The sequence below is a fragment of the Puntigrus tetrazona genome, chromosome 8, assembly GCF_018831695.1.
Source record: "Puntigrus tetrazona isolate hp1 chromosome 8, ASM1883169v1, whole genome shotgun sequence".
Taxonomy (NCBI): Eukaryota; Metazoa; Chordata; class Actinopteri; order Cypriniformes; family Cyprinidae; genus Puntigrus; species Puntigrus tetrazona.
Genome location: NC_056706.1, coordinates 20,465,072 through 20,491,346, shown reverse-complemented (window position 1 = coordinate 20,491,346; position 26,275 = coordinate 20,465,072). Strand labels below are relative to the sequence as shown.

Here is a 26,275-nt window from a genome sequence, read left to right as displayed (position 1 = left end):
TAAGGGCAGTGCTTTTCTTTTATTGGGGGTTTAGGCCCTACACAACTCTATTAGCACTGAAACTAATGCTGAACTTAGCCTGCAAAACACACACGCCCACACACACACACTCACACACTCACACACTCACACACACACACAGGCAAACTGACAATTTACTTTGCAACTGGATTTGGATTATAGACTTGCCAGAATAATGGGGGATGTGCAGCGACTAAAAACATCACTTAAGACCTCAAGAACTACCAAATCAACACGGCTAATATAATATATAGTATACCGCAGTTAAAATGAAAGTCACTATGCATATATTGTTGAGAGGTGGACGAGTGCAGGAACGCACAAAACCCATTTTAGAGTCATTTCAGAGCACTTGACAAACTCTGAGAGCTCTGAAAAACAACTACATTAAAATGTTAAAGAAAAGACTGTAAAACGCTACAATGAAAATAATTACTGTACTGTCATCCATAGACATAAATGGTTTAAAACTCATTCGTTTATAATTTTACTATAAAATACAGTTTTTGCAAGTAAATTAATGAAATGTATCATTTATGATAAAAAAACATTCCCGTAAGTAGCTACATAACACCATATACAAATATCATTTTATTTGAAAACGTTTTGTTTCTTATTTTTGTGATCAGTGTCATGTGTTACATTTTAGTTCATGTTTATTGCATGTGTCGTGTGTGCTGTGTGCTGAAATATCATTTTCAAAAACAGATAACCAATTTTCAAAAATCATGTTTTTTCAATTATGTTATGTTGTTAGCTAGTATTTGACTAATAAAAATAATAATTGGATAATTGGAATTAGAATAATTGTAATGCACAATGAAAAACTCAAATCGCTTTCTGTTATGCAAAAGTCCCTTTTCAGCATCTAATTAATGAAATCTAATCCTGCCTTATAGTCTCTCTTGTCGAATATCGAGCTCCACCCAGAAAGCCATCAGAGAGCGGCGTTAACGTGCCCGTTTCACCCTGGCGTTTACAGCCCATCATGCTTTACCTCATAATTCAATCACAGCCCTCGGTAACAATAGAGGTCTTTCTCTGGTGTGCTGCTTCAACAGGTCCCTCATGCCTCTTTTCCCTCATCGCGGCTTCCCAGAGGTTTACGTGCAGCAGTCACACCGAGGTCAGCAATGGCTGAACTGAAAATGACCTTTCCTCTTACAGCCACCACCTGGCACCGCAGCGTATAAGAGCAGAAGGAGGGGGGAAGTCAGAGGGCAATAGAGTCTGCAGAGAATGACCGACACTAAAAGAGGAAGAAATGAACTTGAGATGAACCTGGACATACAGATATCTGTGAAAACTATCAGTTCATACACTTTTAGGCCTCTCAAGAGACCAAAGCGAAAATACGTCACCCTGCTGCCTCACATTAAAGAGAAAAACATTTCTGATAATGTAGTATGGTTTCAGTTCTAAAAAATATTGGTATTTTACACATACACACATATACATATATATATATATATATATACACACATATACATATACATATATATATATATATATATATATATATATATATATATATATATATATATATATATATATATATATATATATATATATATATATATATATATATAATACACATAATAATACACTGAGAAAATGTCTAGTCAGCACGAGTGCATTATTTATTCACAGAGTGAGCCAAATGAACACAACAAAGGTCAAAGGTCAAAAGTGAAATACGCAATCCCAAAATTCCAAGCTGCAGCCGAATGCTGCAAAACGCTGCCTTCACAATGATGTAAGCCAAGTATTTAGTTACATTCAGTTTCATGAGATATAGTTCAATGGCAAGGTAAGAAAAAAAGTAGCTAAACGTAAATGAACCCTTTCATTTCAACAGAGAACTGCTTTTAGATCAGTATGCGTAACGTTATATGTTGAAACTGTTCGGCTTCTTCTGGACTGAATCGGATTGGAGGAAGTCATGCGTCACTGCATTTAGCTCAGTAACACTGGTAACCACAAATACGACAAACACAAATAAAAACACACACTCATAACTGCACACATACACGTTAAAGCAACATTTCCGTCGCTGCGCCACGGTGAGAAGCAACGGTTTAGAGATGGAGGGCAGCCCCCTGGTGGACATTTGACGTTCACACACTGACAGCCACACGGGCATTCATTTCTTAACTCCTGAAATCTATCAAAGGGCCCTTTTAATGCCTCTTATGCAACAATGAACACAGAAAAAGTCAAGGAATAAAAACTAACTGCGTGTCGATCTAAGCCAATAAGCGACCTTACCTTGCTCTTCTGCATCCAATAGATCTCCACAGAAACCTGCATCGAGAAAATCTTAATATTACATACGGCATACAATGCGTAGTCATTAATATAGACACAGAATGCGTTTATAACACCAAAACAGACATATTAAATATGCTTCATTTCAAATAAATCAGATTTTTTTTTTAAGAAGGCAAAAAAACGGCTGCCAACCACGAGAGGTAGGTCATCCTTCACCTTTCACTCCTCTATACAAGCCGAAGGTGGAAGGCCCTTGGGATGTGTGACATTAAAGGGGTCCATTTCCACAGCAGCGGCTCTGCATGGAACCTCAACATCTATACAACGCGGCGCGCTTTCCTTCTGCCTTCGGGCAAAAGTCCATCAAACAGCCCTCTGAGATCAAGCAAATTAATTTTAGGGCTCTAATCTCCCTTATCCGTGCCAATTATCACAAGGCATCGATAAGAAACCCGTCCCATCTCTATGTCACGCTGCAGTTGTCAGGCTGTCAAGTTAAACGCTTATTAAAAAAAAAAAATGCACAGAAACCCGTTACATCATTCACTTCTCTTTAGATTAGAAGCAAATTTACGCTTCGTCAAACAACGACAATGAAGACACTTCTATAAAGCCACGTTGTGATTGAGGCCCTAATTTGTAAAGATTGGTTTGAATGGCTATATATCGATTGGCTGTTTACAAACCTCTGAGAATAAGAACAAGTGACCCGACTGACGCCAATGTATCTGACGTCTGAGGCCTCCTGGGACATTTAATGCAGTTACGAGAAGATGACTTCAGGGTTGGGGGTTTGAGAGAAGCAGCCCGTTCAGCTCTCACAAGATCATTTTCTTCACGCCCAGACAAAACTAGGTGGCATTCACCATTTTTTTTTTTATATCACAGACCGGCTACTAATTATTTGACAATTATGATGTAGTGTGGTGTTGCGTATCCAAACGGATTATTTGAAATCCTTAATTATCTACATCTGCATTGATCAGACTATAATTCAATTTTTTTTAATTCTAAATGACATTAAAAGTATCGATCCTCTCAGGATGTAAATTTGTGCGCCACCTATTCACCTTCATCTCCGAACCTTCACGTATTTATTGTCTGAACACAAAAGAACTTCAGCAGAGTGTCCGAGCTGCTCTTATACTTTGAACGTGACTGGGGACTGACGCCGTTGAGCTCCGGACATGAAGGAAAGCCCCAGAAGAGTCCACCGTGTGATACGTGCGCTTCCAAGAACAAACAATCAATCCATCGATATGAACTCATCATTAAAAATCCCCCTGTGCCATAACTCTCAGTATGTCCTCATATAAGCAAATATAACACAGCTGCTGAGATCCTCCACCTGCCGCAAAGCTCTCTGTAGATTCATTTCTGTCTTTTCTGGAGCACTAGAGGCTCGGTTTCTATCCGAAAGAGTTTTCAGGACATCCTTTATAAGTTTGAAACATTTTATGCCGCACGCAAGACAAGTCGTACATTTTTCAAAAGACTTGAGGGTGAGAAAAGGATCACAGTAAGTGATTGTTACCCTATTCCAAGGCATCGGGCCATTCTCTTTGATGGCAACATTAATTAAAGCTGGAAAAGAAGTTGTTTAGGGCTCAATTTATATTTTTCTGGGCGGTGTGGAGCAGATAAGGAGGCTGTTTAGATAAAGCTGTAATGACCAGGTTGTGGCCACAAATTCCTAAATGATCCTAGAACTTGCTGGATGGGGGGATGCAGGTTTCCCCAAGTTCAAAAGTTCACATTTTACAAGCACTTAAAGATCAGTGACCCACGTCCAAATAAAAACTTTCCTGTTGTTGACTTCTCTCCTTCTAAAAAATCTCTTCCTCTGTATTCATTTCTCACTGAAAAAAAGAGAAAGAAACACAGGACCTCGTCCTCCCTACTGTACTTACTGTCACTGGTAACTTGGGTTTACAAAACCATTGCTAATGGGACCATTTTAAACTAAAGGAAGATTTCTTAAGTTATCTGTGAAGGGTATTAAACTCAGTGAATCAAATTACGCAGCAATCGCCATTATAATGCAACTTTTTTTTTTTAATAAGGACTAAGAACACATCTTAAAAGAAATAAAAACATATCTCACCATTGGCTGTCGTCCCTAAATGCTTTTTGGAAAAGTCGATCCCGTGTGTTTTGTCCACCATATCTCTAGTTGGTTTGCCTCAAAGTTGCGCTCTGTCCGGTTTGTTGTTCATGCCGCGGTGAAAACGATCAAGTTCACTGGAGAGAGATCAAACTTCCATCATTTCTGCTGCTGCCTCCGTTCACTCAGAGCCCTGCACGCGTGCCTCCGGCGGGGGCGGGGCTATCTGCGCTCCGCAGCCAATCAGCGCCGCGCCTCCATGACGTAACAGGAATACGCGATGCTGAGATGATGGAAATTTGTAAATTTAATGTGCTTTTTATCAGGAAAATAAAATTGCATTTTATAAATGACTTTGAATTAGCCCATACATAAATTTAAAAAAATAAATAAAATATTTTTGGTCAAAATGTTGATAATTATGTTTCTTGCTCCTGTGGTATTATTTAAAGAAGTTAATTGTGATCCAACTGTAATCCAAAAAGCATATGAAGGAAATGAACACCAACATAAACAGAGTATATATATATATATATATATATATATATATATATATATATATATATATATATATATATATATATATATATATATATATATATATACTGACTGGTATATAGAAAGCAATTATTTTAAATCATATCAAGTATTTCGCAATATTACTGTTTTTGCTGTGTGTTGGATCAAATAAATTCAAGAATTTGCGAGCAGAAAATAGTTATTTTAAAAGCATTAAAAACCGTACTGTTCAAAAACCTTTGACTGATAGTGTATATATGTATATAGCAGACTATGTTTTGTAAGAAAAAAATCTTTGGATAACTGGAAACTACATTTAAACGAAATACATTTTCTCAGTGTCTCTAGCACCCTCTCCTGGACATTTTTGGGGCGTACAGGTCACTTTTGGGCTGATTTGCTGTGGGATGGACCAGGAAACAAGTGTAGTGGGTTAGTGCGAGTCTTTAAAACACTCTCGGCTCTTTTGAAAGAAGACGATGGGGGTGAAGTGTAGTGTGTGTGAAATTATAAAGAAAAAAAGGAAGGGTTTTTTTTAAATCAGGACTTGAATAGGTTACACACAATAGCATACTACTGGCTATCCTCAAGCCTCGTACTGGAGAGTTGTCTTGGGAGATTATTTTATTTTTAGTCTCTCGAAACGCCCTTTCCATGAGGCCAGGAACACAATAGCTACTTTCAGGCACATATATGCACGCAAAAACCTAAAAATAAAATATTATTAATGAGCGATATGTGTGATACCCGAAAATTATTTATTTAAAAAGTTTATTTGTGGGAGAAATACAACCAATTAAGACAGCTGGGAGTAAAACAGTGTAAGTAAAGTTCATTTAAAAAAAAATATTAGTGTGTGTGTGTGCGTGTGCGCGTGCGCGTGCGTGTGTGTGTGTACGTAAAGACAGAGTAATTAAGTTTGAAACGTATTACAAAGCAAAGCCTTAGAAATTGATTTCTTTAAAAATCCAGCCCACACTTAAGTTTTAAATGGCAATAATAATCCTTCCACAAACAACCTCACGAGAGCAAAAAAGTCATTCGGATCTACTGTAGAAGAGACTGGAACCGTGCTGCTTTGTAGTTTGGTCAACAGCACCAAACATGTTCACAGAATCCAAGAGAAACGCCTTTATTTTTACATGTGGCCTATGTCACTATGTCCCTGTGAAGGTTTGACAGACTTCAAAAAAAGTTCTGCAGTAAAAGCTATTCATCTAATAGTGACACCCGCTCTGTTTTTCAAATTCTTTTAACTTCACACTTAAAACAAGATATAAAACATATTAAGCGTGTAAATTATACTTCTAACATAATAGTCTATATAAATATAAAGCAAAATACATAAATGCTTTTATAAGATATTCATTTTGTTTAAAACAGTATGAATATTTTCATTGGAAAAAAACCCACGATAAACCATGGGAGCCGGCAAGAGCAGTTTCTGTCGTCAAAAGCTCCGCTGTATTTCTCTTACAGCTACTGATTTTTTTTTCCCTCCCGGTACAGGTTGTTGTGGGGCAATGGCTTGTATTTCTATCCTCATTTTTGAGTGAGGTCTTGAGGTCAGGGTTCAGCTCTCTTCTGTGTCCTTCGGCTAGCTGTCGGAGGCGGTCTGCAGTGTTGTTCCCGTGCTTACGTCCTCTTCGGGTCATGCTCCACAGCAGATGGAGGGCCACGGCAAGTAGCGCACGTGGAAGAAAGAGTCTTTTAAGGCTCTTGCAGAACTTACATAGAAACTACATTTCTACTTTAGAGATAACAGGAGGAAACCTTTCTCTTCGTGAAGCCGTTAATTCTTGCGGCACGCTATATGTTTCGGTGATAATGCGATAAGCATCGCTTGAAGGATTTCTTCCTATACTCGCCAACCTGGACAGCACTTTGACTTATCAAAGGGATCTCTCGCGCTTTGGATTACCATGACCCTTCGTTCAATGATGGGTCACCTTTAAGGACAGTGCCAGCTTCTCACATGGAGTGAGTGAATGTGGTCCTCCACGCCTTTAGCCTTTTTTTTCTAGCTACATGCAACAAAAAGAAAACTTAAAAATGCATTAACTCTTATAATTAGAAACTCTCTGTCCTTCACAAATGCATTGTTTGTTTATAACAGGCTTGTACTCTTCATAAGCGTGCATTAAAACCACCGGTTCTGCACGTTAACTCGCTCGCCAATAAGAGGTTAAATGGACTATAACTTCTTTTGGACACATTTGTGATGGAAAGCTGACCTTTCTTTCTGTTACATTTTAAATTGTTACTTCGGTTGTTCTTTAACGGACAGCGATATAAAACAACATTCTTGTTTTAGATTTATTGTCCAACATTCCTCGTTTAATACCAATAATTTAATATGCTGGTATTACTTGTTTATGTCGCTAACACTAGAAATAATGCAAACATTTTCAACCCGCACTGAAATGGTTTAGCAGACGTTTTGAGTCGAATTAGGTTTAGTCTATACTGTTGATTCTTCACTACACTAGATATTACGAAACACAATCAGAAGCACCACAAAACCCCATAATGAAAGAAAGCATTCATCAAGTGTGCTACATTTATCAAGCACTTAAAAACTAAATTAAAAACAGGACACGGTGCACTGAGCTCATTTAAAGGAACGTTCTGTATTTATTCATTCATTCACTATTTACTAAATGTTTCGGGTTAGACAAGAAATGGAGGCCATAAAAGCCAAACATGGGTCTGAAATCCAAAGGCTTCGACACAGACTAGAAGAGGAGAAGACAAAAGGAAAAGTCTTTCTGCTTGCTGAGCGAGATAGACTGCTGAGACAAAAAAGAGAAAACACAGCGACAAGAGACACTGAAGAAGCACAAGATCAATGTGAATATGTTTCGGGAATGACAGATCTTGATAAAGAGATGCCAGAAACAGGAGAACCGCCTGATACAGATCGTGCATTAAAAATGGGCAAAAAGCAAAGCAGAAAGACTGAAAGGACGGAGCAATGTGCCATTTTAAATGGTTTGTTCACATTTTAAGTTTACCATTATACATAAAAATGTTTTTAACTTTTTTGTACATTTTAAACATTTTAAAATCAATGCTATGCGATTGCTGTAACATCTGAATATTTAAATTCAGCATAATAGTCAACTTTTTTTTTGCCCTTTTTACTAGCAAGTGCAATTGGATTGCATTGCAGTGAGATTAAATGGGCTAATGTAATTTATTTATACTTCTATACGTTTAATTTTAAACACAGCTTTCCGTTTCTGTAGAGCCGAATTGCTAAACGCGCTTCAGTCATAATAATGTCGTAAAACAATTAAAATAATACAAATAAAATCGCATGTAGACAGTACTGAAGAACTTTGCTCTTGGCATGCAAACATCATAATGCATAAGTCCTTACTTTCCTTCTTGGAAAATCACAATACTTGTTTGAATAAGTACAGCGTTTACTCAAAAAATCCTGGGCATAGCCATTTGCCTTTAATATTGTGACCAAATGTTCCCGGTGAGTACTAGCTAACGCAAACGTCACGAATATCGACAGCGACCTGCGGATGATAATATTATTTTGTAGCGTTTGATGCGCCACAGTGTTAAAATCTTGTAGTGCGTGCATGTTTGAGATTTGAGGGCAGATCCTTATGTGTGTGCTGCAACTAGATTTCATTATCGGTTAGGATCTAGTGGTGTGCTGTGGGATTTTTGACATCAAAACTCAATCAAAAAGATTGTGCAGCACAACTGTTTTCAACATTGATAACAATCAGAAATATTTCCTGAGCAGTAAATCAGCATACTGGCATGATTTCTGAAGGATCGTGTGACTCTGAGTAATGATTGTCAGTATAGGATCGGGGATGCCTGCACCATCCATACTCTGTGTGACATAAAAAGATAATCGGTCTATATTTCTTATGGACTGTTGTTTTAATATTCCTGATTAGCCAAAATGGAGATAAATGATAATTATCTGCAGCCGTAGCCTTAGGAGTATCTCAAAATATCAGACCACAACATTCAATTTAACACAGTAGATATTTCCTACACCTAAACCACTTTCTATAAAAATATATATTGCTGAATTATATTCATTCTTCAAAACGTTGCTTGCAGCATTCAGCACAAATATGAATAAATATAAAAACGGTGTGTTTTTAACCAGATCGGCCGACCCGTAGCTCGCTCCAGAGACCTGACAGGACTGTTGAGGTGAATCGCATCTAACACGTAAGTTATAGTAAAGACAAACTCACTGTGTCTATCTAGTCAGCATGAACATTTCAGTTTCGGCAGGCGACTGTTTTCCAGCTATAACTAGTCACTAGTCCAGCTATTCACAACAATGCGTATACAGTTACACACGATTGTTTATAAATCAGTTTGTTGTTTTACACACATGCACACAGACATTATTTTAATAAACGGCACGTTGGACGCTCCCATGACAACAAAAGACGATACTTTATTGAACCTTTTCTGATAAGAAGTGTGCAAACTGAAGTACTTTTGATGATCGTTTCGCCTTCTTAAAGCTTTACTTGCTCAAAACAATCACTCAAGACCAGAAAAGATCATTTAGATACCATGACTTTGACGTGCTATTTTCAACCGTTTTCTTTTCTTCAGTTTTTTTGGATTAACCTTCACAGACCACGACTGAACGCTGTGTATTTCTTTTTAGTAGCATTGATCTCAATGGGATGTGCGTTACTTTTCATTGGATAAATAAAAGTAGTTAAATACATGCTGAATAAAAATTGCTCTGCCCTGTCATTCGATAAAGTTTCACATATGTGCACGTCTTAAGCACATTCTATGGATGTCAAATAGCCTTTTTTTAAATCCAGTTTAATCTTGATGTTTAACGATTAAAAACCGTTCAATAATGTATGACAAAAACATATTTTATATTATACTCTTATATTTACAGAAACAAAGTTCACACTGAGAGGGGGGTGCTCATATATAAATAAATGCTCAATAAAATGCCTCCAAGTTTGATACGCGTGCTTAGGCACTTTCTAAGTATGTAACAAAAATGAATGAAAAAAAAAAATCAAAATGAGGAACGCTTCACGAATTTGCGTGTCATCCTTGCGCAGGGGCCATGCTAATCTTCTCTGTATCGTTCCAATTTTAGTATATGTGCTGCCGAAGCAAGCACGAACTAGTAGCCCAGACGTCTGGTATATATAGGGCTGTATCTGGGAACGATGTCTCGAAGGTGGTGAGCGATTATGATTTAGTCATAATGATTTAGTTATTTACGAGAATAAATACAAGCACTTTTGAGCTGCTGCAACACATATATGTAAGTTTCCAGACTAATTTCCGATCATTTAAACTATATATTTGGTGTAATTAATGTTTTTCCGCCAAGAAACAGACGAGCATGCAGATTAGGCAGCTCTGATTGGCTCTCAGTGCTGACGCATGCAGGTCATGTGATTCTTTCCCCTCCCCCGGCGCTGAACGTCAGGACTGCTCTCGTGACTCTTGTGAGACAAGCCCAAGCACTCAAGAGCTTTTGTGTTATATTTAACTTCTTTTGTAAATTAAGAGGCTACCGTGTCTGCATCTGCCACAAGAGGGATCTCCTCGTTTGCAAAAAATAACGTTCATAAGATATAGCAGTTCTCACAAGAGCAAAGAAAATTGTCTGAAATACATTAAAAGGGTAATTTACCGACACATTAAAATTACCCTGTCACGTTTTCATTTTAACATTACATTTAATAAAATTTAATTTAAAGACTTTTATTTTCTTTATCAAACGGACAGTGAGCTAGCATGTTAGCCTTTTGTCTCTGTTCACGTCTCCCAGCTCCTCGAAATCCTCATCCACATTAGATCTACTTCTCTCGCTCTCTTGAGACCATTACATACAGAGACAAGCAGACCATCCACAAACGTACAGAAACATGATTTGAAGTTGCAGAAGCAGTGAAAAACTTTGTTTTGGGCTGTTTTAGTTTAAGCTGTAATGTCTCCGATGACCGCTAGAGGGACTCGACCCTAAGCTTCCCCTCAACTAGAAGCTAAGTGTTTTCTGCCATGTGTCTCTCAAGTGAAGATTATGCCTTTGTTAACATGTCACTTTGATCTTAATTTTTGCTTAAGCAGAATAGCAAAATTGTTTAATTGCTTTGTTAAAACGTTCCCTGTTCTGCAGTAGGATCACTTTTGTGGTTTCACACATTCGTTTAGACTACTTTATTTGAAGTTAAATCAGTTGTAAAACACTACAACTTTGAGTGAGATGCTGCTCATGAGAAGTGCTCGCTTGCAAAGAGCCACATTGAAACGGAGCAGGTCTGTGAAAGTTACATAATGTTCAGTTCAACCAATGAATCCCTTGCAGTTTAGGGAAACAGCTCATTCATCAGCCAGTAAAAACAATGGGATCGAAAACATAGATACCAGTAAATCTTCTAAAATAAGCATTAAATAAATCATTAATTCATGTAATTCTACTTTCTCTTCAAAAACGATTGTAGTGAAAAAGAATTGTAACGTTTCATTTCAAGTAAAGCTACTGCTAGCCCTGATCAGCCAAAAATGAAGATACATTAATTCTATACACACAATTTTACACGTAATTCTAACGTTAATAAGAAAACGTTTAAAAATGTTTATAGCTGATCACAACACTGTTTTAGTCTTGCATCACATTCATGAAAGACCATCTAAAAATCCTCTTTCCAGCATTTAGTCGTTTACACGAATTCATTAACTTAAGGCTTATTTTAATAAAAAGCCATATAAAGGTTTTTTTTGCAAATTTGTCCCTGCCACAAACTCAAAATGGCTATGATAATAAAAAAGACACTCAGAGACGTCTTTTGCATGTCCATTAAGCCAGAATTATTTTTATTGCACACAGAAATTAAATTTTTTTTAGCCTTTTTTTTGTCATTTTACTTTTTTTTCTATTTTTTTTTTTTTTTTTATAGAAACAAAATCAGAACAAACATAACACTGTGGAGAGCAAAAGGACATTTGCAGTGTGCAAACCATGCATTAAACAGCATGACTCTGAAGCGCCGTTTTCTTTTCCCCCTTTTCTGGAACAATCCTCACGGACCTTCAGCGTGCATGCCTGAAAATAGAAATAAATCGGTCAACATGCGTGCCACACAATTAGTATGAACTACTAATTGGCTTTGCGCGATTAAGACCAAACATTGTGATTGAAAAACGCCCGTAGATGACCTGCCTCACAAAGCTCCCTCACTTTGCAGACACTTCCTTGGCCTGATGAGCCTGAAGCACCGCTACGGCCTCGTCAACCTAAACAGTGCAGAGAAGCACAATGCTTACACGCAATCTGATCTTTAGGACTGAATGTCGCGCGCAGGTTTTAAATGGCCGAACCTTGGAGTGCAGGGACTCTGGAGACTCGAGCATGTGCAGTAGTTCAGAGTTGTCGATCTCCAGCAGCATGCCTGTGATCTTTCCCGCAAGAGTGGGATGCAAGGCCTGGATAAGCGGATACAGCCTCTCCCCTGTATGAAATTAACTCTGTTTGGTTAACTCATTAAAACTTACGACATAGATTGTGTGCTATATTGTAAATCTTCTGCCACTTCATCTTGCCATGTCACACTAAAACACGTTTAAAAAACGTTTTTTCAGTACTTCACTGTAAAGGGGATGAGCTGATTTGTTCTCACTGGATAAATATTACAGTCCTACAGTGGAAAGTCATTTATTAACCATTTATAGGGCTATTCCAGTCGCGCCCTCTACTGAGTAATATTCAACTTTAGGATGCATATCTAAAATGATTGAAACGGCTCACATCTTGAAACTTTTAAGTGATTGTGTGTGCATGTCTCGTACCCAGGAGTTGTTTCTGCTCTTTTAAGGGTGCAGCCGCCAGCATTGAGGCAGTAAGGGGCTCCTGGCCTCTCACATGAACCGCCGGCTCTGTATTCGGTACTACCTAAAGAAATAGCAAAAGTCAGCCAGTTATACATTTCTCCATTTAATGCTCCTTAGAGTCAAATCACTACATGGTAGTGGCCTAAACTTGGGCGGTGTTGTACTACAGGTGCTGCTACATCATAAATGCGTGCTAAATCAAATGCCTTCAAGTCTGTACATGTTAAGGCATGTTTGTCAAAGTAAAAAAAAAAAAAAAAAAAAATCAAAAATGAGGAACGCTTCACGAATTTGCGTGTCATCCTTGCGCAGGGGCCATGCTAATCTTCTCTGTATCGTTCCAATTTTAGTATATGTGCTGCCGAAGCAAGCACGAACTGTTAGCCCAGACGTCTGGTATATATAGCGCTGTGTCTGGGAACGATATCTCGAAGGTGGTGAGCGATTATGATTTAGTCAATGATTTAGTCATTTACGAGGATAAATACAAGCACTTTTGAGGTGCTGCAACACGCATATGTAAGTATCCAGACTCATTTCCGATCATTTAAACTATATATTTGGTATAATTTATGCTTTTCTGCCAAGAAACAGGCCAGCATGCAGATTAGGCAGCTCTGATTGGCTCTCAGTGCTGACGCATTCAGGTCATGTGATCCGCTCCCCTCCCCCGGCGCTGCAGTGCCTCGCTAGCTAAATTTTATTCAAACGAAAGACTAGCGCGATACAAATTATTTATGATTAATGCATAAATGAGTGATCCTTAACGTTGCACTTATAAAAGCCACTGACTTAGAGCCGTTTTCGTTCTTCAGGCCATTCTAATGTGACTATATACACGCAGTCCCTAATAACACCACCGATTTCTGTATGCATACTATACACTCTAAAGCACGAACAAACGTGAGAGACCGTTCAAGACATACTTCAAACTTTGCTCGCGCACATTATACTCATTCACACACGCACTACCAAACAAACGTTTTCCCGAAACAGTACTGAGTGCTGCTTAAAACATTAAGAAACGTTACTCATGCATCAGTCCAGGGATCTGCATTTGCATAACTACACCGAATTACTGAAGGGCTAGTAAACTAGTAATACTAAGACTCAACAATTATGCTTTAAGCAGTGTAGTAGTTAGTATGCTGTTAAAAAAAAGTCTGTACAAATGGAGCACAATGTACAATGGTAATATAAAACTTTTTTACCTACATTTTAAAAATTAGGCATTGTGTTTTTGGGTGACTGGATTAAATTGGATAATGTCCCGAAAAGTTACTAATATCTGTTCTATTTTTATATTACAGCGTACCAACTGATCAATCACAGTACAAGCTCTTAAAAGTGCATCAAAAACCAACTAACAATAAAAATAAATCATCATCGCCACCAGTGTGAACTGCTAGTCATCTTTGGATTCCTCTTGTGTAATTTGGATAAAAATGTATGCATTGCCTGAGTCACTTATCAAAAGTTGCCAAATAAACTAAGGATTCCTAAATTTGTTGCTAGTTGCTTTTAGAAGCAAAGCTTGCTAGGGAAGTGTGAGAAGTAGCTGAATTTAACAATTGCTAAGTTGGCAACACTGGGGTCAAGCGTAATGCATCAATCACTAGAGAGTAATTCCAAAACAGCAGATGGTAATTAGTACTGCATTGAAAGTAGAGCTTACTCGGCAAGTTCTCAAGTGCTCAGAGTCTGATGAGGCTTCTGTCAGCGAGACTACGTTTATTACGTTTCACATGTGGTTGTAAATCAGTGAACCCATGAGAAGCATTCTGTCCAGCAGCCAATTAAAAGATGGCGTCTGAAAACTTTGATTAAACAACCAATGAAACCCGACACTCACCGATACACCCCAAACTAGGATTCTGAGTTTCCTATTATGACTTTGGTTGGCATTCATGTTCCTACATGACTTGAATGCAGGGATTGCAGTACAGATCATAAACCCCTAGCTCTGCAAGTAAACGAATGGAATGAAAGCAAAAAAAAAAAAAAAAAAAAAAACGAAAGTACACTTCCTATCAATTCTAGATCGTTTTCATTTCCAATTAAGTTGACTTGTTAAAGTGTTTGTTTTTTTGTTATTTGATGCAATAAAAACAGAACGTGGCATCATTATTGTAAGCTTGTGACCAGGTTTGCAGGACTTTGATATAGCGGTTCCAGCTCATCATTACTTGGACAGATTTGGACTCCATCATTGGTGCAGTATAGTGGGAAACTTTTTGATTTAATTTTCTCCAAGTAAAGGCAATACAGACACTCTGTCCCATTGAAAGTGAAGGGAGCACAATTCAACAAAAATTGCTACACATCAAATTATAGTTTATTTACACCTACCCCAACCCTAAACATACCCATGTTGTTCAGCATGAGAAAATTAACAATATTGATGTGTGCGTGCGCAGTAAGCCATGGTAGTACAATCTGACGGGCAGGATGACATGCCAGTATACAGAGTTCAAAACAGAAAGCCGCAAGTGTGCGTGTTACCTGGTGAACGACAGGAGCTGGAGCATTGATGACCTGCTGCACATTTCGGACTCCTGCGGAGTACTTGTATTGACTGACTCCTCTGACTACAGCTCCCGCAGTTCTCCCGCCTGCGGTCTGCGTGCCAATGTTGGCTGAGTCGAGAGAAAAACAGGTACGACAAGAAAAGATGATTCGCATTCCAGCCAAAAACTGAACATCCATCAACTGTAGCTGATACAACTGCATGCATTTTAACATGTAGTCAAAGTAATTAAAGGGTTGCTCCACCCCAAAATTAAAATGATCAATAATCACTTACCCTCATGTCAAAAAAAAGCTTTAAAAAGCTTTGCTAATCTTCGGAACACAATTTAAGATATTTTAGATGAAACATTCATTAATAGTCATTTTTGTTTTCATTCCATACAAAAGCATTCTCGCAGCTTCATAACATTTTGGTTGAAGCACTGATGGCAGATGGACTATTCAGATGACATCTTTCATGCTTTTCTGGGCTTTGATCATTACTTAGCAATCAATGGGACAGTCACAAGCCTCTCGGTTTTCGTCAACTATCTAAGTTGATTTTGTGTGTTTGGAACGACATGATTAATGGTTAATGACTATTAATTTTGGGGTGGAGTAACCCTTTAAGAGGCTAGAGAATGCACAGTCCATTTCCCCCTTTTTTTATTTTTAAATAAAGATGTGCATTGTAAGTTTAAGCACAAATGTTTTTGTATGTTTGTGGGGACTTTCTTCTGACACTTTTTATAGTTGGCAACTAAAACATTTAGTACATTAATCCATTTTCAACAATGAGGACTGGCTGATCCCCACAGCTTTACTATGCTTGTGGGAACATTTTGACCTCCCAGTTTAGGTTAAACACACACAGAGCCTTACCCATGCGCTGGGTGTTGTTAATAATGTGAGGAACCTGAGTGGACGCCTGACGGACTGTGCTGATGGTGGTGGAGGGCCTGCGGGGCACCGCTTGTCTCACAAACTGAGCTGTGAATGGAGCTAACACAGCCAATAACAGAAATTAACTCATCCAAATGCAAAGTGAAAAAAAAAAAATATATATATATATATATATATATATATATATATATATATATATATATATATATATATATATATATATATATATATATATATATATATATATATATATATATATAAAATTTTTATATAGCCAATTATAAATAATATTCTTTTCTCTTTTCTGATGTTAAAGGATTAGTTCACCCAAAAATGTACGGCATATCTTACTCACCAAGAAGCCAACCTAGCTGTGTATGACTTTCCCCTTTCAGATAACTCTTTCAGGAGGTTATCATGTCCCCTGAAGAAAACGACTGACTGAGCACAGATTTTCCGGCTTCTTGGCTGACAGTTGTGTTGTACGCAGAGTCATAGGTCAGCCAAGAAGCCAGAACTCTGCATTGTCACCAAGAAAAAAAAAACAGAAATATGAGAGTTACAAAAACCTTTCGATCTGCTTTAGGGGACATGTGATATCTGATTCCCAGAGATTCAAAATGGCCACTGTCCACCAGCATTACCAAGCTTGGAAGAGCCAGGATCAGTTTTAAAAACTTTTTTTCCCGGGCGAGATCAACCAGTGCGCTTGCACAGCACTTCTCAATGACTGTTTCTATAGCAACCAGAACTTCTAACGTCAGACGCAGTGACTTCACAGATCAGCGATTGGCTGGTTTATTTTGTTTAGAAGGCGGGGTTTCTTGTGATTCATCAGCCATTTTAAGCATTGCATTTTTGTGCCACGTTAAGTTACACGTCTTGGCTATTCTATAGTTTTTTGGGGTCATTTTCAATTTTGGGTGAACTATTCCTTTAAAGCTGCATTCTGTAACTTTGTGTTCAAAATGTACAGAATTTATATAATGAGCGAGTACACCATGAATCCATTTTCCAAACTGTGTTTCAGGGTTGTCCTGAATTACAACGGTACACCTATAATAGGCGTTTGTTTTCAGACTGGTTCGAGTAGATACCGGTGCGGAGTAGCCCGGTACCTGCATGATTAGCCATAGACAGAAGTAGCTCTGACTAAAAATGTTCTTCCACAAGATGCCCGCAGTCCTGTTTATTAATCACTGGAGCACTCAAAAGTCTGCAGCTTTAATGAGACCATATTAGTGACTTTACCTTGAGTCCTAGGAGCTTGAGTTGTCCAGCGTGGTGCAGGCCGCAGGTTTGGTACGGTGTTGTAAAAAGAGCGAACCTGATGCTAGAATTGCAGATATGCATAGACGTTTACACTGCAGAAGTAATGCAGTCACCACACAAAACCACACATGCACATAAACCCTGGCACCCACTTGCGGCACAGAGGTCATGTAGTAGCCGGAGCTCTGCTGGTAGGTGGTGGGTATGGCAGGGCTGGGAATGGCTCGAATGCTGGCTAGTCTCTGCATGTACTGATTGGTGAGGATGGCCTTTCGCTCCTCTTTTCTCTGGGCAAGAGCCACGTATAGAGGTTTAGTGCTAACGATGCGGCCATTCATCTCGGTCACTGCCTTAGTGGCCTCTTCAGGAGAGGAAAAACAGACAAAGCCAAAGCCTCTACTGTGGCCTCCATCGGTCATCACCTATCCCATAATACAAGAAAATCAGAAGCAACACTTTATACAATTTGTTACACTATAAAATTGCAGAAAATGTTAGAATGTTACTTTAATTCACTTTAATTTCATTTTATAAGTTACTGGAAACAACAAACTGGTTCTTTAAATCCGACTGGTTAATCAATGTTCTTCCGGGGTGGACAAAGATGTTGATCCAGAAACATGTTGCACTTTGTAAAATCAGATTCTGCTTACGCTTATGGTTTTACGTTTATCTAATGATAAGAACGGTCTAACAGCTTCTCCATGTAGAGGGGAAAATTTGGGATTTATTCAACATGAATAGGTTCGATGGTGAAAAGTTACAATGTAACAAATTATAGCCGAATATCTATCTGAAACAACGTAATTTCTCCAAATGAACAAAACGCCAGGTTTTCTGACAAAAATGTAACCCAAATAAATTTTACAAATGCTAAAAATTGTGACCGACATCACACACTCGTGACTAATGTTTATATTGTCTGACTAACGTAACTGATGTCTGATTTTAAAATTTTATATTCAACGACTCCTATTAAATGTTACTCAAGTTGTGTATTGTTGCACTTTTTTTTACCTTTGCGCTGGTGATGGTTCCATAAGGAGCAAACTCTTTCCTCAGCTTCTCATCATCAATGCTGTCATCTAGATTTTTTACATAGAGATTTACTCCCTAAAATAAAAAATTAAAATGCGAGCATTAAAACAGATTTCTGGAAGAAAAAAAAAAAAAAAAAAAAAAAAAAAAAAAAAAAATCAACAGTTCAGCATATGCAAAAATCATTCTCAGATGATTAGGATGACACTGATTTTGGCCGTGTTTGCAAATTTATACAAATTACCATGCAGGCAAGCATACACGTCTATGTACCTGGTAGCGTTGTATGCGTTCCTGCTTTATTTGCTCAAACTTGCGCTTGAGCTCTCCTTGCCTCTCCAGTCTTTTCTGAGCTCTGCCCACATACAGGACTCTGCCATTCAGCTCTTTGCCGTTCATTTCAGTTACTGCCTGCCACAGAGAAAAGAGACTTCAGTCTCCATCTCTATTCGCACATACTGCACGGTTTCTTTTCTTACCCTCCTGGCATCTCCGTGGTTTTCAAAGTTGACAAACCCAAAGCCACGAGAGCGTCCCCTTTCATCGGTCATCACACAGACGCTAAGAGTCTTACCTGTGAACCAGAGCCAGCTTTAAAAGAAGCAGAATCAATACCCCTGATGAACTGCACATCTTAAATCGGTTTAAAACCGCCCACTGGTAATTTGTGAATTTGCATATTTAACAATTGTATATTCCCATTGAAACGTCTTTACAGAAAAAATACAATTCCTATATAAATCTGCTTACCAAATTCAGAAAAGATGCCCTTCAGTTTCTCGCTGTCAATATCTTCACCGAAGTTCTTAATATACACATTGGTGAACTCCATGGCTTTAGCTCCCAACTCTGCCTCACGCTCCTTACGAGACTTAAAATGCCCTACAAAACTGCAAATGGCGATTAAAGTTTGTTTACTGTTGTGCACAGCATTACTGAGGTTGAATGTTTATGGAAAGTATGTCGAAAACAATTTGCAAGAAAAAAAACAATGCGAAAAACTGAAATGCAAGACATTCAATACTATACCTAATAATAATGATAAAAAAAACAACAACAAAAAAAAACATCTGTCCATAAATATAAAGATAAATAAAAAAAAAAACTTCCTAAGCAGCTCACCCCTAGTTTGTGGAGAAAGACAATGGACAGAATGAGAAAGTAGTGTTAAGCCAAATTAGAAAATGCTATGAATATAAATTCTATAACAGACATACAGGTGTATGAATTCCTTTATTATTTTAATATAAAAAACATGGATTGCTAATGAGAACAAATAAATATCTAAGATAAAAGCAGCTGGGCCTTTTTTCTTGGTTACCCAACAAAAAGTTTGATATCCCACAAACGCAAAAAAAAACAGTTAAGTAATTTCATACAATTATGCTTAATTTTATATTTCCAGAACTTACGTTCTTATAGAACTGTGTGCCATTTAATAAAAACAATAGCTACTGAGGGAAAGTAAAAAGATACGATTCAGTTGACATCTTGTGTTTGCCGAGACGACTGGTGCCCATACTCACACTTTGCGATCGTTCAGAAGCATGCCGTTCATGGTCTCAATGGCCCTGTTGGCTGCTTCTTGAGTCTCAAAGTGCACAAACCCATAACCTTTTGAGCCATTCTCATCACAGACCACCTAGGACGGAAAACGCATTATTCGCATAGTCCACAAATCATCCCAAAAGCTTTAAAAATAAGCAATAATAATGAAAAAGGATGTACCTTACATGACAAGATGTTACCAAAGGCAGAAAAGGTGTCATAGAGAGCTTTGTTGTCAATAGACTCATCCATGTTCTTGATGAAGATGTTTCCCACGCCAGACTTTCTCAGGCCTGGATCCCGCTGTGACCACATGATCCTGATTGGACGACCCTTGATGACTTCGTAGTTCATCGTGTCAAGGGCGCATTCGGCTTTAACATGGAGAAAAGCGAGATTCACCAAAACTGTAATTCACTATTATTAAAAACGCATTTAATCAGAAATGCACCAAATTCAAAATCACGGTTCACGCTTCCTAAAATCCAGAACCGAGCTCGCCTCCATTCACAGGACCCTAGCGAGGGTGCACTCACCGTCAGCGGGCTGCTGGAAGTTGATGTAAGCGTATCCAAGGGATCTCCTTGTAATGACATCTCGGCACACGCGGATGGACATGATCTGACCAGCAGGAGAAAACTTCTGGTACAGCATGGCCTCGGTGACATCGTGATGAAGGTCACCGACATACAGGGAGGCTAACGGGTATGCTGGTCCACTGCTATTCATCCTTCAGACGCACTCTGCAAAAGAGCGCCTCACCATCAGACACACCTGAGAAGAAAACGAGCCACGCTTCCCACCATCAAGGCCCTCTCTTAGTTCAATCTAGCAACACATTAGCAATGAGAACTTTATTTTTATTAGCAGTATTAGTGTTAATGGCTCATGTCCATTAATTTTTAATAATTGTGTACGGATACAACTTGAAGTTTTCCTTTTTGTAAGTGTTTTTCATGGTTAACGAATGTAGTTCGCCGTGCTAACAATAGAGAAAAGCAAACATGCTAATACTGGTGGATGCACAAGCACACAGAACACTGATTAAAGGCTACACTTTTGAGTAAACCTTATACAACGCGAAGAACAAAACATGATTTGATCCCCAGTCTTCAGCTTCACGTGCACGCGCCTGATTGACTTAAGCGAGACTTCATTGGACACCCGCCAGAAACTCGGGGGGAAAAGTTAAGAAACCTAACTTAAAAGTGCATTGTTAGCAATGTCGGTCACGGTTACCTGGTGTAATGTGGAGCACATAAGCATGTTCTTCAGTGTAGCTGCAAACGGGCTCCACCCCGTTGGGACAGTTTTTGTGTCACTTTAATTATTACCGAGGAACACCTGTCCCGTGTAACGCGCTCCATCGCGGATCAATTAAATCTGCTTTATGTGTTGTTCCGCGCAAGAAAAAATAGTACCTGTGACTTTTCACTGTCCATTGATTAGTTTACTAGCTACTTACGATTAAAAAAATTATTATGATGTAGTACGTTTAATATCGCAATATCGATGTTTTAGTCAGTTTGTGGCCTTTCTGATCATTTCCATGCTTTCCATGCTATCAATTACATGACTCTTATGACTCAGTAGTCAACATAATCTTTCATATTATTATTTTCTTTATTATTGAAATGAAGAAAAAACAAGAAATAACGGCCTGTACAACTTTTACGAGCAAAATATGTAGGTTACTAAAAAATTAAAGAGGTTTTTTTTTAAATACAGTCTTGTCAGAGGCTAAAAAAAAAAGAGACAGAAAGATCACCAAAATCACTGAGACACTGAACAATCCTACAGAGGTCCATGGCCAACATTACAACAGATGAAATTAATTAAAAATATGTCAAATTCAATACAAATTCATAAACATAAGTGAATTATTATGTTAAGCCGATGCTATAAGTTGAACTGCAGCTAACTAAATATTTGCTGTATATTGAGATATGTATTTATTTATTTCAACATTTAAATACGTTTCCTATTAATCATGAACGTCTTCATTCTTTGTTAACCAGATCATGACCTAAATTTGTCCGAGGCCTCTTGTAAAACCCAGCGTTTCCTTAAAACATTTTCTATGGCGTCAACAAAATCTGGGGTTAAAAAAATGGTGTGATTTATAACCAAGCAGAAGCGTGAAGTGATTTGTTTAGTCCTGAGTTGTGGTTTAGATATGTCAGCCGCCGACTTGATAGGTTTTTTATTTTTTATTTATTTATTTATTTTCGCCGACTTGATAGGGTTTGTTTTTTATCGCCGACTTGATAGGTTTTTTATTTTATTATTATTATTTTTTTTCGCCGACTTGACGGGGTTTTTTTGGAGGAGGGGGGGGGGGTTCCGCCGACTTGATAGGTGGCCTGACCGTGACGAGGCCGTGACGTCAGCGGGCCTGAAGGCGGAAGTGAGACGATCAACAACTGAACACGGAACAGCGGCTGACGTTATCAGCGGTGTCTAGAAACAGACCGACTCGGGGGGATTTAGTTTAGTTTCGCAAAATACAAAACAGCATGTCCGTGTTCGGCAAACTGTTCGGCGGCGGGGGCAAAGGAGGCAAAGGCCCGAGCCCACAAGAAGCGATCCAGAAACTCCGGGAGACAGAGGAGATGTTAACCAAGAAACAAGAGTACTTAGAGCAGAAGATCGACGCGGAACTGTTGATAGCAAAGAAAAACGGCACGAAAAACAAACGAGGTGTGTATTTAAATCCGAGCCTTCGTGTGATACGTCTTAAATAACTTTTAGAAGAGGGTTTCTCTCTTCTCTCGCCCCACCTGTCGTCGATTTCAGTGATGTTAGTGAGGCAGCTACACCCATGCGTCTCTCGCCTTTAACTCCGCGGGGATCGAAACTGTGAAGTCCGGTTATTAATGTAGCGCTCGAGTGGGGCAGGGTGCGAAAGTTAAAACGCGTGCTGCCAAGGAGCTGATTTCCAGAGTTGGGCTAAATAAAGGATTGAGTTTCGTATCACTTAGTTACGTCTGATTAGTGTCATGTGGTGTGTTGAGAAATAACAGCCATTGACAGGGAACTTAATCGAGTGCATTGTTTACCATAATGAAACATCCCGCATGCTGGGAATCTCTTGTTTGTCTTGAATGGTAACTTACTTGGTCGATTAGTTATAAGTTAAGTTATAGGGTAATGTCTGTATATGTATGTACACACACACACACACACACACACACACACACATATACATACATATATATATAAACATAAACTGATTTTGTGCATGTCTTTTGTCCCTTTTTAAGCTGCTTTACAGGCCCTGAAAAGAAAGAAGCGATATGAGAAGCAACTGGCTCAGATAGATGGCACTCTCTCTACCATCGAGTTCCAGCGAGAAGCGTTGGAGAATGCTAATACAAACACAGAAGTGCTTAAAAACATGGGCTTTGCAGCCAAGGCCATGAAGACAGCGCATGAAAACATGTAAGTACAAAAAATTTAATCGAATCCGTATCCCAGATTAGAGCCATTGATGTGCAAAAATATGTATCGATTTAATATCATTGATTTGTTTTCAGGGATATAGACAAAGTGGACGACCTCATGCAGGACATCACAGAGCAGCAGGAGCTGGCGCAGGAGATTTCTGACGCCATTTCAAGGCCTGTAGGTTTTGGAGAAGACTTTGATGAGGTGAGTCGAGGCAAACTTGTATGATGTTTGATTTTCCACAACAGAGCTTGTTAGGATTTTAAAATATCAAACATTAGGACTTGAATTTAAAAAAAAGATTCCGCATTATTTTAAGAAGGCTTGTGATATTGGTTCTGTGACTCCCAGATGTTCTTGCTTGCATTTAAGATGCCCTTGCCGTGTAGCTCAAGTGTTGCTAATGTTAAAGCAAAATGACGAAGAACCATATTATTAGGAAATTAGATATTATTGTTCATTTTTTATTCATATTTTTATTTAATTTAAAAAACAATAACAGCAAAATAGAAATATTTACCTGACTGGACTAATACTTTTTTTTAACAGAGGTACTGTCTAAATGCTTGATAGTGTAGATGTGTCTCTTTAAATGCATTTTTCATAGATGCTGACCGAACAATGCAATTCCTTTCCTTTCTAGGATGAGCTTTTGGCTGAATTGGAGGAGTTGGAACAGGAGGAGCTGGACAAGAACCTGTTGGAAATTGGTGGCACAGAGGACGTCCCTCTGCCCAGTGTGCCTTCAAACCCATTACCCAAGAAACCTGTTGGTTCGTTTCATGCTGTTCAGTACATATCAACATAATAGCAACATAGAAATCTTTTAATGACTGCTTTCAAAATGTTATATATGAGGCAATGCATGCAAAACTGGACTTGAAAAGTGGATTGCACTAGTAGAAAGATTTCCCTCGTGGAAACCCTTGTAACCATTTGCCTTTGTATTTCTCCAGCCCAAAAAAAGAGAGAAGAGGAGGATGAGGATGACATGGAAGAACTCAAGGCATGGGCCATGTGAATTTACCCACTAGGACAGACTCTCGTTGCTCGTCGTGGTTGGCCTGTGCGGTCAAACCTGAGAACCTTCAGAGGGTTAACACTACAAAACAAATTTTACCATAGCTCTTGCAGAGAGGATAAAACAAGCCCAGAAAAACAAGTTACAGCGAAAATGGATGTGAAGAAGGTTAATCTGACAATAAAATCTGATACGTAATGACATAATACATGAAGTGACCCTTAAATGTTTGGCCATGGTTATTTAGGTAATGCATTGGTGTTTCTAATTTTTCCTCTTTTGATACGTTTCCCTTTTTCTTTTCTTTTTTTGACCTCTACTATTCAGAAACCGGTTGTTTTGTTTTGTCATGGAGATAAGCATGTTTGCCAATACACAGTTTTCATATTCATGGTCAAGACGCTCTCATCTGATATATTAAATATATTTGGTACTGTTGTTTGCTTCAATCTTTGATCTCGGTGTGTTTTATTAGATTAATGTTATTCATGCACCTCTGACAGCATTAGCTTTTTCACTGTTTGTTGACGGTGACATATTATGGTTTGGTGACAACAAATTGAAATGACTGACATTAGCTCAGTTATATATATATAAATATATAAATTCTGACTGCCCATTATGTTTTGTTTGGTGCTGCATCAATATAGTTGCAGAGAATGACCTATTTAATAAGAGCTCTTTCCTATTGTACTCTTTCCAGGCCTGATTCTTTGATGTGCTGAAGGTTGATCTGATAGTAGATGGTTGCAATTATACAAAATCTATACCACATTTTTTTCCTCTTATTAGAGCATATACTTTTTTGAGATGCAAAAATGCTGTATCTTTTCAGGTTGAGGCGTATGTGGCATATGTGTACATTTGTATGTTAAAAAAAAAAATCAGATGGCTTTTATTTGAGAGATCATTAAACTTTTGGATTCCTTTTCTCTGGCGTTTTAGTCTTTCTGTAGCATTCACCTACATTCTTGTTAAAATATAAAGTAACTTATGTGCTGCTCTTGCACACGAAAGCATTTAAAGACGTATCTGCTGTGTTATATGCCTTAAAGAATTGCATGCTGATGCAACCGAGTCTTCATGTCTTTAAATGAGTGTGAAATGCCTCTTGGCTGATTGATGAAAATAAGAATCGTGAGGCATGGTGTTTGTACTGCATCTAGTTCCCTCTTCTTTCCTGTGTATTTGCTGCGAAGTTCCTTTTGTTGTTATATATTTTACATTCATGTTTTTCAATAAAGAACATGGCTGCTTGCTTATGTAAGAAGAAGTGTAGAGGACGTTCAAGATCTTGGTGCAGAATAACTTTTAGTTACAGTTCAGCAGTGACAAAGTATACTAGTCGAGGCAGACTATAATTCTTACATAAATCTTGCTTATTTGACTAACAATTGGTGATTCCATTCGCAGTGTTTTACAGATGTCTGAAAGCAGCTACTATACACTCACAGGCTACTTTATTAGGTACACCTAGAACCAGGTTGCCTTCAGAACTGCCTTAATCATTCGTGGCATAGATCCAACAAGGTTCTGGAAACATTCCTCAGAGATTTTGGTCCATATTGACATGATGGCATCGTGCAGTTGCTACAGATTTGTCGGCTGCACATTCATGATGAGAATCTCTCGTTCCACCACATCCCAAAGATGCACTATTGGATTGAGATCTGGTGACCGTGGAGGCCATTTAACTACAGTGAACTTTTTGTCATGTTCAAGAAACCAGTCTGAGATTATTCGCACGTTATCCTGCT

General features: G+C 38.4%; 2 protein-coding genes and 2 non-coding genes across 7 annotated transcripts; 1 reads left to right on the top strand and 3 right to left on the bottom strand.

Moving 5' to 3' along the window:
* Positions 1–9,954: 9,954 nt before the first annotated feature.
* LOC122351140 lies at positions 9,955–10,061 on the bottom strand. Its single transcript, XR_006251702.1, has one exon. It is a non-coding gene; the product is annotated as a U6 spliceosomal RNA (small nuclear RNA).
* Positions 10,062–11,744: 1,683 nt separating this feature from the next.
* On the bottom strand, positions 11,745–23,227 carry pabpc1l (poly(A) binding protein, cytoplasmic 1-like). 4 transcript variants are annotated; one of them, XM_043247370.1, is made up of 16 exons: positions 22,831–23,227; positions 20,587–20,793; positions 20,231–20,424; positions 20,029–20,144; positions 19,253–19,392; positions 18,982–19,076; positions 18,776–18,913; positions 18,482–18,577; positions 17,617–17,886; positions 17,444–17,525; positions 16,172–16,291; positions 15,284–15,417; positions 12,740–12,842; positions 12,272–12,402; positions 12,114–12,187; positions 11,745–11,996 (listed from the first exon to the last, which is right to left on the bottom strand). In XM_043247370.1, exons 2-15 carry the CDS (start codon positions 20,777–20,779, stop codon positions 12,128–12,130), a joined length of 1,872 nt encoding a protein of 623 aa, XP_043103305.1. In that variant the 5' UTR covers positions 20,780–20,793; positions 22,831–23,227; the 3' UTR covers positions 11,745–11,996; positions 12,114–12,127. The 4 variants fall into 4 exon arrangements, with proteins under 4 accessions (XP_043103305.1, XP_043103304.1, XP_043103306.1 ...); XM_043247369.1 differs by lacking the exon at positions 22,831–23,227 and adding an exon at positions 21,290–21,396; XM_043247371.1 differs by lacking the exon at positions 22,831–23,227 and adding an exon at positions 21,120–21,268 and having other exon boundaries at positions 12,110–12,187.
* Positions 13,049–13,155, bottom strand: LOC122351139. Its single transcript, XR_006251701.1, has one exon. It is a non-coding gene; the product is annotated as a U6 spliceosomal RNA (small nuclear RNA).
* On the top strand, positions 22,442–25,449 carry chmp4bb (charged multivesicular body protein 4Bb). The gene is made up of 5 exons (XM_043247372.1): positions 22,442–22,750; positions 23,314–23,491; positions 23,587–23,701; positions 24,141–24,270; positions 24,454–25,449. Exons 1-5 carry the CDS (start codon positions 22,567–22,569, stop codon positions 24,516–24,518), a joined length of 672 nt encoding a protein of 223 aa, XP_043103307.1. The 5' UTR covers positions 22,442–22,566; the 3' UTR covers positions 24,519–25,449.
* Positions 25,450–26,275: the final 826 nt, after the last annotated feature.

Bases quoted from the DNA above. Each gene is read 5' to 3' on its own strand.
- pabpc1l (XM_043247370.1), bottom strand. From the start codon at position 20,779: ATGAATAGCAGTGGACCAGCATACCCGTTAGCCTCCCTGTATGTCGGT. The intron at 20,145-20,230 runs GTACATCCTTTT...TTTCCGTCCTAG, and splicing joins GTAACATCTTGTCATGTAAG to GTGGTCTGTGATGAGAATGG. The intron at 19,077-19,252 runs GTAAGCAGATTT...TCTGGTTCACAG, and splicing joins GGGCATCTTTTCTGAATTTG to GTAAGACTCTTAGCGTCTGT.
- chmp4bb (XM_043247372.1), top strand. From the start codon at position 22,567: ATGTCCGTGTTCGGCAAACTGTTCGGCGGCGGGGGCAAAGGAGGCAAA. The intron at 23,492-23,586 runs GTAAGTACAAAA...ATTTGTTTTCAG, and splicing joins AAGACAGCGCATGAAAACAT to GGATATAGACAAAGTGGACG. The intron at 24,271-24,453 runs GTTCGTTTCATG...GTATTTCTCCAG, and splicing joins ATTACCCAAGAAACCTGTTG to CCCAAAAAAAGAGAGAAGAG.